The 14,999-nt window shown below is 41.2% G+C and overlaps 1 protein-coding gene across 2 annotated transcripts in view; it reads right to left on the bottom strand.

Moving 5' to 3' along the window:
- The window catches only part of CDH8 (cadherin 8), a 343,095-nt gene extending 331,657 nt beyond the window's left edge, over positions 1 to 11,438 (bottom strand). For both annotated transcript variants that reach the window (XM_045891003.2, XM_045891002.2), the window contains exon 1: positions 11,010 to 11,438. In XM_045891003.2, the coding sequence (XP_045746959.1) occupies positions 11,010 to 11,288 (279 nt within the window). In that variant the 5' untranslated portion in view covers positions 11,289 to 11,438. The remainder of the gene's footprint in view (positions 1 to 11,009) is intronic.
- Between the last annotated feature and the right edge of the window lie 3,561 nt (positions 11,439 to 14,999).

Genomic DNA, 14,999 nt, shown 5'->3' with positions numbered 1-14,999 from the left:
CACTCGGTAAGTGACACCAGCCCTGCCCAGACCCAGACTGTGGCAGGTGCACCTCTCTATAAAGGAAATACAACAGAGCCACCACATGCCTAAGCTCCAAGGATATTATTCTTCTCTCAAGGGCTTTATAGCCACCTCTCTCTGCCATGAGCAAAACATATAGAGATGCACGCCGACAAATAGGTATAGTGGTTTTGCAATCAGCTAGACATCTCTAAACATATATTCAAAGCCTACTAAATTGTACCTTCTAGTCATGAGACCATAACTTGATTCCCTTCAGTGAGACTCACTTTTCTCATCTGCAGATTGGGGTGGCAGCTGAGCCCACTGAGCACCTCCCACATGGGGTTCAAAAGAGACCATGCGTTGCTGTGGTTACAGGAACAAGCGCTGGGGTCATCATGTCCACACTTGACTCCTGGCCGCATCATGTACTCACTGTGTGTCTAACCTGTAACTCCTAACAGAAATAACTCTTCCCTTGAGCTCTCCCAATCTGGCAATGGGGATAATGATGCCTTCCTCAGGGTTTTTGTGAGGCCTGAACAAGCAAACTTTATAAGGAATCTACCATATAGTAAACACTCAATAGCTATGATCAGTTTATTGTGGTTACTTAAAAATCTCCTTTTCTCCCCCACTTTCATGTCCCCGCACCATGTCATCAATCTCACAGTCTCTGACATAGATTCACAACAAAAAGAGATCTATGTAACACAGCTGGGCTTTTTTAGGATTAGAGAGAACTAGAAATATGCATCCAGTGTTTTATTCCCTGCTGTTTCCCAATATCCCTCAGCCCTTCTGATGAGGCTTATTTGGATTCTGCTATTGTCTCCCATGGAAGCCCAGTGACATTTGATACTCTGCAGATTTCAGAGCACATCTGCCACGTTGTGGTAAGTACATGCAGAGAAAAAGGATTCCATGTATCTGAGCAGGGGGACGGTTCCTGTTAACTAATCCAGTTTGAGGGGTCCACAGACTGTTGCCTCTACCATCACCTGCAGTAAGGAGGAGTTCCATCGGCAAATTGATGTCACAGCCTATAGTATCCGGCACCTACCACATGGGGTTCAAATGAAATAAGCTGTGGCTCCTCGCCTACAGCTCTTCCAAACCCAGTCCCCATGACCCATTTCTTTAATCAAGTGGTATTCCAAATTTACTCAATACTCAATACCCAATTCCAAATTTACTCAATACTCAATACCCAATACCTCGCCTACAGCTCTTCCAAACATCGGTCCTCATGACCCATTTCTTTAATTAAGTGGTATTCCAAATTTACTCAGGCTGGATACAGAGGACAAAAAGTATGATTCATGCTATCCTGGGATTGACTGACAATTGATTGGATGTGTGTGTGTATGTGTGTGTTATTTTAATGCTTTAATGTGCGTAGGAATTACCTGGGGGAAACTGTTAAAATGCAGATTCTGATTCAGTAAATCAGGTATACAGAAGGTGAATGAAATTCTGCATGTCTAACTAGCTCCCAAGTGCTGCTGCTGGTCTGCAGACCCTCACTTTTAGTGACAGGAAGGTAGTGAATTATAGTTCTCTTCTCAGATATAAGATCTAAGAGGACTCCTAAATGTACTGAAATGTTAGGTGAGGTAGTAGTAATGAGAAAGCATGCCCACATCTTAACTAAATATTCTAATATTTGAATACCAACAAGACTGTCTTTACTCTATTTCAAAATATTCAAAGAGCTAGTTAGGGACAGGCACATACACGACCAAATTATGCCAGGGAGGTAAAGGAGGCAGGGGGGAAAAGAGAGAGAGAGAGGGAGAGGGTATAGGAGGTGCATTTAAGGTAGCTATACTGGAAATGATACTGTGAAAATTAATAAAAGGAAAGTGCACTAAAATGGAGTCAAGAGGCTCAACAGGGAGAGCTCTTCCACCCTGTGACTCATGGTCAACTGCAGACTCAACAGGAAGAGATGGGCCTTGCACAGGGATACTACTTTACTATCCCAGCAGGAGGAAGAAAGGTTTACCTCCTGTCCCAGCAACAACTCAGCCAATAAAAAGTCACCATACCTTTAACTCCCAGTTTACTCCAGTCAACTTTTTGTTTATAAGGGCCTTTCTAGCCTAACCCTCTCCTCTATAAAAAAGCTACCTCTCCTTTGTTCTCTGGACTCACCTATGGTGTTACCGCAGCTTGCTCAGCCCAGCTTGCAATTCTCTTTTATTCCCAAATAAACCCATCTTTGGCCGGTAAAATAACTGGCAGTTTTATTTTTAAGGTTAATGATATGTATGCAACAAAAATGCTAAACTATTAAAGAAATCACTGTCTAGAAAACACACATACCCAGACTAAAAGAAACCCTGTAAATGCTGTAACGCTTTTATCTTTCCTAAAGAAAAGGATTCCATAAATATCTTTTCTAGGTTATTCTTATTTATTGAAAAGTTACAAGCAGCATGCAGGCTGACTACAATACTTGAACATTACACACATAGTTTCCCATTTCAAATTCAAATATAAACCCTTTATTTCTGGTTCGTATTTGATCTGTCTCATAGTAATGACAGTCATTTAAGTACATTTAGCAGTATAGCAAGGCTATGGCTATACTTTCTCTCTTCTTGGTGTTGTAAAAATAGTAAAATATTTCTAGCTCTTTAATTTATTAATTGATGAGACTGTCCTTCCACGTATTCAAATAAGATTACATTTACCGGGGCGCCTGGGTGGCTCAGTTGGTTAACTGCCTTCGGCTCAGGTCATGATCCTGGAGTTCCCGGATCGAGTCCCACATCGGGCTCCCTGCTCAGCAAGGAGCCTGCTTCTCCCTCTGAACCTCCCCCCTCTCATGTGCTCTCTCTCTCTCATTCTCTCTGTCTCAAATAAATAAATAAAATCTTTAAAAAAAAAATTACATTTACCAAATGAGATTCAAACTAATAATGGTCTCCAAGAATATGTTATGAATAGACAGCACTGATTTTAAGAAACATTGAATGTTATAACATTGCCATTTTTCTCTCATTTTATAATGTGTTGTAATGTAATAACATACCCTAGAAAATAAAATGGGTAAAATTATGAAGAAAAGAAACTGATAATCCAATCACAAAAACTGGGGGAGAAAGTTTGAATATATTGGTATATTTCCTTACAGATTCCACTTTATTCATATTTGGTACCATTATTAGTATGAGTCAATATCATGAATTAACTTATTTGTTTTTTATGGGGGTTAAATATGTATCATTTAGTCTTATGCTTTTTTCAATTTGGGAATTTTTTTTTTGTCAGAAACAATGGGTAGTGCTTATAAATACGATTAAGGATTCTTCCTACATTAATTTTTAAAATCAAGAGTACTGTCATTAGCATGGGTGAAAGGGGGGTAACTTCAGAAAACAAACAGCAAAATGGTGAACATTTCTGAATATGGATGATGAGGGTGATCAGTACACAGGGGTTCATTATTTTTGTAAATGATTGAATATATTTATTTTTTCATGTGCACCTGCATGCCTTAATAGATATATGCCAGGTACTCTGTTCATATCACATATGCATTTTTAATTATAGTCTATACACATTTTATATCTTGTTTCTGGTATTTCTTCAGTTGCAATCCTGTCCCCATGTTATAAATCTTAATAATTTTTAATGATTCCGAGTATTCTGCTATGTGAATATACGAGGAAAGCTTTCCTGGTTGTGCAGCATTTATGTTTCCCCGGTTCTTCCCTATGAGGTTTAGCTTCATACTTGTGATAGAAATCAGTGCTGTGTTTGCTTTTTTTTTTTTTTTTTGATACTGATTACCTTGTTGTCACTTATTTATAAAACAGGATTACAAAATCTGGCTTTTCACCCATCAACATATGACCACAATCATTTGCTTCAAGTGGGAAAAATATACCTGCCTCAATGAGATGACCCTAAGAAGATTGAGGATATATGCAAGACTTCTCTTTTAAGAAGTTTCAGTGAATATACTTCTTGGGGTATCTGCAGAGATAAGCACAGATTATCCATCCTCTCACCTGGTCCCTAGGTATGGAATGAAGCAAACAGGGTGAATGTCTGGAGCTACACAGAGAAAGGATTAGGAGATGATTTGGCACTTTACTCATGCACAAACTCAACTAATAGATACACGTGTGTTTGTGCATGCGTGTGCATTTAGAGTTTCTGCCCATCTACATGACTAATATTATTTAATTTATTTATATCAGTGTCAAAAGACGTCCCAAAGCTCTGGGATGCCTGTTATTTCCAAGTCGGGACACTGGGCAAGAGGCAAACAACACTCGTTGTTTCTCCAGATTGAGACACGCGATGCTGACTTGAATTCCTGCCAGATTATTGGTGCACAGGCTCTGTCTGAGTAGGCAGAGGCCTCAAGGAACTGACAGTGAATTGTTCTTGCAAGGCCGAGGATACAGTTTGGCTGTGGCTGCGTAGCCCAGTGCTCTTTACATGCAAACGGCCGGCAAAAATAATGGCATGTCAAGTGCAATTTTCTCGCCAGCCGCTGACACCGTAAACTGTAATACAGTGTAATTATTTGGCATCCCGTGTCCTTCATACTAAGCACCACCCAAACGATTTCCAAGTTAGAGAGAAGAGGGAAGGTTAGAAGGTCAAATTTAAAGAGAGAAAATGAGTCAGTGCCTTGGAGGGAGAGAATTATAAATAGATATGGCATCACCAGCAGTAGAGTTATATCCAAATAAGGAACTGCTCAGAAGCCCAGGTAGGAGGGAAAAAAGGAGGAAAGAGAGCAGAGGAGTTTATGTAAGAGAGAGGATTGAGGATAGATCTCTGACCACCTGGAGAGCAAACTGGTTTTTCCCAAAATAAAGCAATATGAGGAACTGAGGATCACAGACCACAGAACAAGAGCTAAAGGAACCCGGGCAGAAAATCAATAGATGCTACACTCATTTTTCTTATATTGCTTTCTTTTCCTGTTCCATAGGGATTTGTATCTTAAATATAATTTCATAATCCACTCTCCCATTACAAGTGAGGAAACTGCCCAAGAGAGGTTATACCACGTTCTCTTCCAGCTCCTCTGTAGCACATGTGAAAAAGAAAAAAGTCAGGATCTCCAAGAGATCCTGCCCATCCTTCCTCCACGATTCAAAGGTTCTAGCCTTAGTTCTCTGTCTCAGTGACCCTGACTCTCTCTTAAAACAGTCTTGCACATGCTACCGCCTCTGCTGGAATGCTCTCTTTTCATCCCTGCACTCAGCTGCTCTGGTTATGTATCTCAGTTCACAGGCTGTTTCCGCAGGCAAGAGTCTACATCCCACAGAACAAACCAGCTTCCTATGTACGTGCTTCCACAGAATCATATTCCTTTACTATCTTCCTAATGTCTGTCTCCCGGCAGTACCCCATTAGTTCCATGTCAGAGAGGGTGAATCTGCATTTGCTCAGAGCGGAGCATCTACTGGCCACAATGCTTAGGAGACAGTAAGTGCTCAATACAATACGCATTTGTAGAATGAGTCGATCAGTCATCCTTGTGACTCACAGCATAGGGCTCCCATGATGACCTCAAGCTGTTCACCTCGTGTGAATTTCATCCAAAGGACATGATTTTTTTTTTGGTCTTAGATGCAAGATTTGTGAAAATCATGGGTTTTTTTCTCTCTCTCTCTTTTCTAAGACAAGAACACATAAGCATATAGGACAAAGGGTCCCACGTACCACACCTTATTCTCTGCCAGAATTGGCAGAGAAAGTCAATGCTAGAGGTCCTGTGCAATGCAGAATGCTAAGGATTTACGTGTAGAACAGGCTCTGAACCACGTGTTCCACAAAGAACTAGAGTCAGGAGTGGAGTCTCTCTGGCTAATACTTGTTTTTCAGAAATTCAGAGAGAAGAGTTCTGATGTACCTTGTGCCATAAACACAAACCTAAGTCTGCAGATGGATTAGAATACAGTGGGACCACCATCTGCTCTGCTTCATGCCACTGGTATTGGGTACAGCCTCCATGGTGGGGATCAGGCAGTCTGCTCAGAAAGAGTTGCTTTAACAAGTTATCCATTATTACTAACTCAAAGAAAGAGTTTGATTTGTTTTTGAAGATTTATTTATTTGACAGTGAGAGCTCGCACGAGTTGGGGGAGGAGCAGAGGGAGAAAATCTTAAAGCCGACTCCCCCAAAGAGCCCAGCGTGGGGCTCAGTCTCAGGACCCGTGAGATGATGACCTGAGCCGGAACCAAGGGTCAGACACTTAACCAACTGAGCCACCCAGGGGCCCCAAGAACGACTTTCAAAGTCAATAAGTAGGAACAACGTTTAAACTATCTAGCTGGTTTAGAAAATACTGATATGAAAGGGGACTCTGAAGGTAATGCATGGTCGGTCCCCTTTATTGAGAAACACCACTTGTATTAAATCTTACTGGATTTACATTACTTTTTGACAAGTTCTTCCACTATTTAGTTGAATTATTCATTCATTTATTTATGCAAAATATTTACCAAGCACTTCTTATATGTAGGCAGTGGTTCTAGGTTCTGGGGATATATTAGTGAAAAACAAAGGAGACAAAAATCCTTTTTCTTTGCAGAACATGCATTGTAGTAGGAGACAAATCATAAACAAGACAAAGCATAGAATATGTACAGAATATGTGAGACAGTGATCATCAGGAAGAAGAAAAAATAAGCACAGTCAAAGGATATGAAATATTAGAGAGAGAACATTTATTTTTTAGACAGAATGGGACAGGGAAGACTTCTCTGTGAATATGACTTTCAACCTCATTTTAATTCAACAAGAAATATATCACTGTGTTGCTTCTAACCAAGGGGACCCTCAGTAGTCCTGCCCTACCCCCATGACATTGTATAAACCCTCCGTCCAACTAGGGTATCTAAGTTTCCACTGTACCCCGTCTCAGTCTAAGTGACAAGTCATCCTTCATCCTTCCAAACACACCTAAATATCACCTCCAGCTAAAGCAACCTGGGACAACTGAAAGGACTCTTCTTTGGGCTCCCAATGTCTTAGGCTCACCTGGGGATGTAACTGTCCATCTGTCCACCACTGCAGCTACATGCACACACATAAAATTAAGAATACAATCATGGAGGCGACTGGGTGGCTCAGTCAGTTAAGCATCCGACTCTTGATTTCGGCTCAGGTCATGATCTCAGGGTCCTGGGATCAAGCCTTGTGTCGGGCTCTGTGCTCAGGGCAGAGTCTGCTTATCTCTCTCTCCCTCTGCCCCTCCCCGACCTTGCCCATGCCTCTCTAAAATAATAAATCATTTAAAAAAAAGAATATAATCATGGCTACGATTACTATGTGTAGAGACTATGCATACATGATTTTATTGACTCTTACATACTCTTATTTATTTATTTGGATAGCTTTTGAAGATTTTTAGTAACTTCTCCAGGGTTAATACTCAGAAAGTGGCAAAAGCAAAGTTCAAACTTCTGGAGAGTGCATCTTGGAGGGCTTGTCCTTTCTCTGCACCTGGCTGTCTACCAATATAGTAAAAACACACAACAGACAATGTGAGGGTGTATGTGAAGCTCTGAAAAGCCAGTCACTCAAAAACTGGCTCTGCCCTTGAGCTTGAACTCAGCTTGCGGCGCCGAGGCCCCTGCCATCGTGATTCACAGGAGGGCCTTTTAAAGAGCAGGTATGCTCCGAAGTAACTAACGCTCCTCAGCCAGTTCCTGGGGAGAAGCTCAGCGATGAAGTGGTTTCGAGCTGGATGTGGAAGAGTGTGCAGAGATAAAACACCGTAAAGCACCGGTGGGCACCTTGATACGGATCATCCCCACACTCAGCCTGACTTAACAATCTGACCCAGTCACATGAAATGTATTTTTGGCTTCACTACAACCCAAGAGCCTCAAAGCCTAAGCTATAATATTACAGGAGCAATTTTCTTTAAGGGGAATTTTGTATGACTGGTAATGTTTGCAGCAATTTCTTCAGAAAATAAGTTTAACTCTGATTTAACAATTGTTTGTGAACTAGAGGAGAGAGAAAGAGCTAATTCATAAAAACAGTCATAAAGACTCAGGAACATTTTGGCCGTTTCAGAATCTTAGGGTTCACTAGCAACATTTCTGTGATTCAAAGGAGGAATTGCTCAAATATTAAAAAGTCACAAATCGATGCTGAATGCCTGGCTGTTTGCTTCCATCTCTATTATTTAATTTAAAGAACAGAGTTAAAATTAGTCATCAGACTCCTATGAATCCAAAACAAACCCCAATTTAATTACTTTTTCTAATCAGAGAAATATGGCAAGTTCTCCTGGGCATAGCATGTTCGGTTATTTATATTATATGAGATACTATCACAGTAATATACTTCCATAAAGAAATAACTAATACAAACTGTGAGAAAATATTCACCAACTGCACATGCATGCATGTGCCTGTAGATCCAGAATTTCCTATGGTAGAAAAATGACTTGCCTGAGAGCGGGCTAAAGTTCTAACCATCCAGGAAGTAGCACTTTATGGACTCTGCATTCCATATTCAATAACTCCTTTTTTAAAAAAGATTAAGGGTGTTATTATTTTATTATTTGTTTTTTAAAGATTTTATTTTATTTTATTTTATTTTTATTTTTTTTTTTTTAAAGATTTTATTTATTTATTTGACAGAGAGAGACATAGCGAGAGCAGGAACACAAGCCGGGGGAGTGGGAGAGGGAGAAGCAGGCTTCCTGCAGAGCAGGGAGCTCGATGCGGGACTCGATCCCAGGACCCTGGGATCATGACCTGAGCCGAAGGCAGACGCTTAACGACTGAGCCACCCAGGCGCCCTAAAGATTTTATTTTTAAGTAATCTCTACGCCCAACGTGGGGCTTGAACTCACAAACCTGAGATCAAGAGTCGCATGTTCTACTGACTGAGCCAGCCAGGCATCCCTGTATTCAATAACTCTTAAGTGCAAATGATGGTTTAAACCCATGGCAGCTAGTTACTAAAATGTAACAGGATATGGCAGGTAAAATTATGGCCGTGGGACTCCCCAACTTGATTCAAACTCAGAACTTTTCTTAGCTCTATGACCTTGTTTTATTAACCCTTCTAAGCCTCAATTTCTGTACTTACAAAACAAACAAAAAACATAGTGCTGGTCAAGAAGCCCATATTCAAAACCCACTGGGCCAGATGTGTTTGGAAATTCAGAAGTTTTCACATTTAGAAACATATGAAGGTACATAAACCGTATGGTGAGGAGCACCCTGAGCAGGAGCACCCTGTATTCAAGCACATTAACGTTTCCGCCAGGAAACACACCAACAGTCAAAGTAATGGGATGCATTATGACTATAAATAGCCTCAAGTCAGTTCTGCTACCTGAGTTCATATCAGGCATACCAAAAAAAAAAAAAACCTTTCGGAGATTTTTATATTTTAGACATGTGAAAAGAGGTATGTGGATGTATTTTACACACATATTGTTTGTATATGTGTATATACACACACATAAACACATACATATATATATACAGAAATGGGGGGGAAGCTATTGTTAGAATCAAATAGGATTGTGCCCACAAAGTGCTCTTATATTAGTGGTCAATACATAATACACACTCAATATTGGCCAGAGTGTGAGCTCCTTGAAGGCAGAGATCATGGTTTTGTTCACTGATACACTCCCATGTGCCTAAAAGAGTGTCATACACATAGAAAGAGCTTATTAAATATTGAGTGATTCATGGTATCTCCTCATCCAAGTAGACTAACTATATGCAGTGAGAAAACATAATCCTTGGAGAGTCTCAGTTTGCTTTGCCAGACAATGAGGTAGAAGCAGGAATGTACTCAAAAGTTCCCAGGAAAAGACAAAGAGTTAGAGTTAACTCGGGTCTTAAAGATCAATATTTCAGGGGCGCCTGGGTGGCTCAGTCATTGGGCATCTGCCTTCGGCTCAGGTCATGATCCCAGGGTCCTGGGATCGAGCCCCGCATCGGGCTCCCTGCTCTGTGGGAAGCCTGTTTCTCCCTCTCCCACTCCCTCTGCTTGTGTTCCCTCTTTCGCTGTGTCTCTGTCAAATAAATAAATAAAATCTTTAAAAAAAAAAAAAAAAGATCAATATTTCATTCTCTTCCTGTTTTCTTCTAAATCGCTGATTTTGGGAAATGAATAATATTGGCATGATTCACTTCTTAATCTGACTTAGGAAAATCAGCCATTGGCAGGCTTATAATTGGAATTCTACCTATGATGAAGCCTATGAACACTTCTGAGAGAAAAACCATGTATAGTCTTCAATAACCAACAGTGTGATTTTGGAAAACACTCATCTACACAAGGAACATTTGTCTAACCTGCCAACAACAACCAAACCAATGGAAATCCACCCGCGCGCACATGCACACACCGCACTGTCTGAAATTATGATTGCATACATTTGATCCGATCTGACGACGAATGAACTAGCTTCCTCTTGCAAATTTTACTGAATTACAGTACAAATACTGTGAAGCATCCATCCAAGAATTTCCTTTTCTCCATCCTTGGTTAATGACGGGAACAACAAACCAACCACAAAACTGAAACAAGAAAGGAGAAAAATCTACCTGCAACTGGAGATACACGGCCTCGAAACAAAATGACACAAATAACATCTTAGGAATTGAGGTCGTAGAAATTCAAACTGAACAATAATGTACACCTCTTCCAAATACTTAAGCTAGAGAAAAAGTCTGGCGTGCAGACTTCTCGTATGCAATAAGAAAGAAAAGCTTATTTGTACATGCAGGACCCAAGTATTATTGTACCTCACGGGGTGAGAGAGGTCGGGGAGATCAGCCTTCACTAAAGGACCAGTCTGTGTACACTTAAAACTGTTATGGTGGGATTATCCATATTCCCGAAGAAACCGATAGGTAACTAAACTAACCATCTGGCCTAAAGTACTACAGCTAAGTGTGCCAACAATCCTGACAAGTCTGACGTTAAAGATCTAAAGAGGAGAAACAGATCCTGAAATTGGGATCTGAAAAACGTAGCTTACCCGGCCAACGAGAATCGGTTCAGGTCCAGAAAACTCTTCCAGGACAAACATTTGATTCCAAACCCAGCCTCTTTTGGAGCGGTTCAAAATCCGCTGTTCTTCAGTCAGCCTGTTTAGTTCCAAAGGGGATCCACTCATTAAAACTTGAGACTGATTCATCGGAGCCATGTAAATGCAAGGGGGAAGAGTAATCCATAATATTATAAATGGAGTCCAGAGATCCAAGAGCATTTCCGCTAGCCGTTCTGGCATGGTCCCACCAGTTAAGCAAATCACCATGAAAATGAGACAATTATTTTTTTTGCCTCCGGTCTGCAGCCATCCAATTCATCATGCAGTGCGGAGCATTTACTTACAGCTCTGCGACGAGTTTATGGCACAGGAAACAGACATTATCTACGCCGCTTTTCTAAGACTACGATCCATTGGTGTTCCTTTTCGTTGAAATTTCCTGCAAAAACAAGGAGAGAGAAAGCTAAAGGTCCACGGCAACAGGTCTTAAAACAAAATCACTGCCTTCTAAAAGCACCTAAATGAACAAGAGCAGGTATTTCCCAAACTCCTGAGTTAAGAAAGTGGATCTGAGGAGTCAGAAGGAGGAGATCCTCTTATTTTTTTAAGCTTTATGTAGATTTTAGTATTTATTTTGTACCTATGTTGCTTATCACAAACCACTGAAGTAACAGAAGTTCTTTGCCTTCCTTTCTCCCTCCTCCTCTCTCTCCCTTCCTTCCTTGTCTCTCACCATTCCTTTTTTTTTTTTTTTTTTGTAATGCAAGTTGGGGCACGTGCAACATAGTACATAGCAGAGACTGCATGCTCCTTCCTTCCTTTTCACCCTCCCTCCCTCCCTCTCTCTCTCTCTCTTCTGATTTAAAAATGGGTCCTAATTCACTCTATGCTAAGCTATATGAAGAAACTAGCCTCTAATGGGTAATTTTTTTTTTTTATATATACACATGAGAATGGGAAAAGGAAAGTTCCCATTTTTACAGTCTTAGCTGCCACGAGGCATCAGAAGCAATGGTCCAGTTCGGGGTGCAGAGTGCAATTCTCTGCCAGGATGCTAATAATGAGTGAATAAAATTAGAATGCTCCCAGAGAGAAATTCTGTAATGTCCAGCATGTATGCTATAATCAGGATGGTGTCAGGGCTCCCATTCTAAATGTACAGTTGAACAGGAGATTTAAATTATGAAAAGCTCCTTTGGGAATGAAATATAGTAAAAATACAATTTTCAATTGAGGAGATTCAGAAAGGGATGGGCAAAAAATTCCCCATTACCTGAGGTGTCAAACACATTTTTTTGCTTACCTTCAGCGTGGCAAAATGTGTTTCTTCCCTCTCAAAAAAAATTATTTTTAAAGAAATAATGTTCACTGCAGATCCCAGAGAGAAGCCCTGCTGAATTAGATTAAATGGGAAAATAATTCCTCAAGACACCATCGGGATCGGTTTGGCTCAGGGAATTCTCCCTGGTTCCATTCTGGCTCAGAATGGGAAAGCAAGAAAGTCATTAACATTGGCTGGGGCAGTGAGTGGCCTTCGTGAAGCCAGCTGAAATGGCAGGCCCGGATTCTGCTGCAAACACAGGCTGTATCTGATCTAACAAGATGGCGGGAGGGATCACCCGCTTGTTACCTTCTGCCTGGGCCCTGCTCAATCTCGAGGACTATATACCTCAAGGGGCCCCACCCTGATGAGTGCCTCTGGGAAGCAGTGCAAGCAGCAGTTGTTTTGTAAACTAAAGAGAAGAAAAGCTTTCCAGAGGAAACCAGCTCAGAGAAAACAAGAGCCAAGAACGATGTCCTCTATTTCCCCCAGAACTGCAGAACACAAAGGGAAGGCCAGCTTTCCAGTAAAGCAGATTTCCACCAAGACCTTCTCTCGTGCCAGTGTGAGGGCAAACTTTTGCAGGTCTCAAGTTTAAAACAAAATCTGAGGAGCGCCTGGGTGGCTCAGTCGGTTAAGCGGCTGCCTTCGGCTCAGGTCATGATCCCTGGGTCCTGGGATCAAGCCCCACCTCTGGCTCCCTACTCAGTAGAGAGCCTGCTTCTCCCCCTCTCTCTGCCTGCCTCTCTGCCTACTTGTGCTTTCTCTGTGTCAAATAAATAAATAAAATCTTTAAAACAAAACAAAACAAAATTTGAAAATTCTCAATAAAAGTATCTCCAAGTATTAATATCTTTCTGAATTGCCAAACCACTTACTTATTTAACCAGCATTCACAGCACGGCCATCATCTACCCTCCCCTCTCCTAGACAGGGGGTCGGGATGGTGCTGAGGGAGCACCGTAGTATGCTGCAGACTCTGCTGGGGAGGCACATGAGCCTGGGTTTGAATTCCAGCTCACCCCACTTGCTGTCTCTGTCATGGTGGATGGGATACTTAAGTTCTCTGAGCTTCAGTTTTCTCTTCTGCAAAATGGCAATAATAATTCCTCCAGGCAGGACGGTGAGTCAGAATCAACACTCCTATAAAGCAGCAGGAACCCATGGGAAGCACTCACTGAACTGGGGTTCCTGTGGTTTTCCTAAGTCAGACCGTGAAGGTGCTGTTGACATGGTCCCTGCCCTTGAGAGACTTTGGTAAAAAGGTCAAATGAAAAAGCAGAGGGTTCAGCTGTGTGACCTCTACAGAAGGAGTGTGCAAGATACAAGAGTGACATGAGGCACTCCAAAACCTTCCAGAAGGTGGGATGTGGGAGGGTGTAGGTGGTGCTGGGGAGGAAGGAGAGCCTTATCCTGTCCATGTAGCCTCAGTCTAAAGACTTCTCAAGAAGGGGCGCCTGGGTGGCTCAGTCGTTAAGCGTCTGCCTTTGGCTCAGGTCGTGATCCCAGGGTCCTGGGATCCAGCCCCGTGTCGGGCTCCCTGCTCCACGCGAGGCCTGCTTCTCCCTCTCCCACTCCCCCTGCTTATGCTCTCTCTCTCGCTGTGTCTCTCTCTGTCAAATAAATAAATAAAAATCTTTAAAAAAAATTTTTCTTTAAATTAAAAAATAAACACTTTTCAAGAAAAAGGGTATGCTCTCTCCAAATTCACCTTCTATATGACAGGCCATCCCTGAATGCTCAAAAGCCTTACATGCCCTTCTCTTGGACTGAGTGCTACAAAGACAAGAAGCCTGAGTGGGTTTTGAGTTTCCTCCAGCATCAGCCTGCCTGGGGATTGAATTCTAGTTAAAGAGCTGCACTTACCAGTTTTATATCTGGGGTCCAACTACCAACAATAACAGCAACAACAACTATAATAATACCTAACTGGTTTATCTTGAGGATGAAGAGATAATCTTGTTAAAGCAATTAGGAAAGGCTAGAACATATAGTTATTTTTAAATTGTGCCAAATACTCTGAAAGTATATTCTGGCATCTGCTCTGTTAATGATTCTGGGATATGAACATTTAATCCCATTTTAAACACATAATAGACATTTCCTTGATGGAAGCCACCAAGTGGCACTCAGGACGGAATGTGACATGAGGCGTACTCTACCTGAACTTACCAGAATCAGGTGAAAAGTGGTAACAAACTCAACTATACAAATAATTGTATACAGTGACATAGATTTTGTAGTTAGAAAGGATGAATTAATAAAGGAATATATGCATAGCCAAAAATAGTACCTATTAACACAATATCTTACAGTTAGATAAGGCTTACTATGCCTCCCACTGTTTTGTCCAAAACTGAGGCGCAGAATTATTAAAGGACTTGCCCAAAAAAACAAAACCACCTCCAGTAAGCAGCAGACCATTATTTGAATCTAGGTAATCTAACTCTAAAATTCTCTTTCTTAACATAATCCCTTCTCTCATTATATAAATATTTGACGTGTGTATACTGACTGTCAGGCACTGGAGATGGTCAAACAGGTCAATGCTCTTCTCTTCAGGAAACAAAGAGTTTAATTGGTACAGACTAAGAAATAGAGACAGTATTTAGTGAAATGCGGGCTGAGAAGGGTTAGGGAAATACAGAGTGATGGGT

Source organism: Mirounga angustirostris, unplaced genomic scaffold, assembly GCF_029215605.1.
Source record: "Mirounga angustirostris isolate CCGP_5_RB_7025 unplaced genomic scaffold, mMirAng1.0.hap1 SCAF_16, whole genome shotgun sequence".
NCBI lineage: Eukaryota > Metazoa > Chordata > Mammalia > Carnivora > Phocidae > Mirounga > Mirounga angustirostris.
This window is presented reverse-complemented; position numbering and strand designations above follow the sequence as displayed.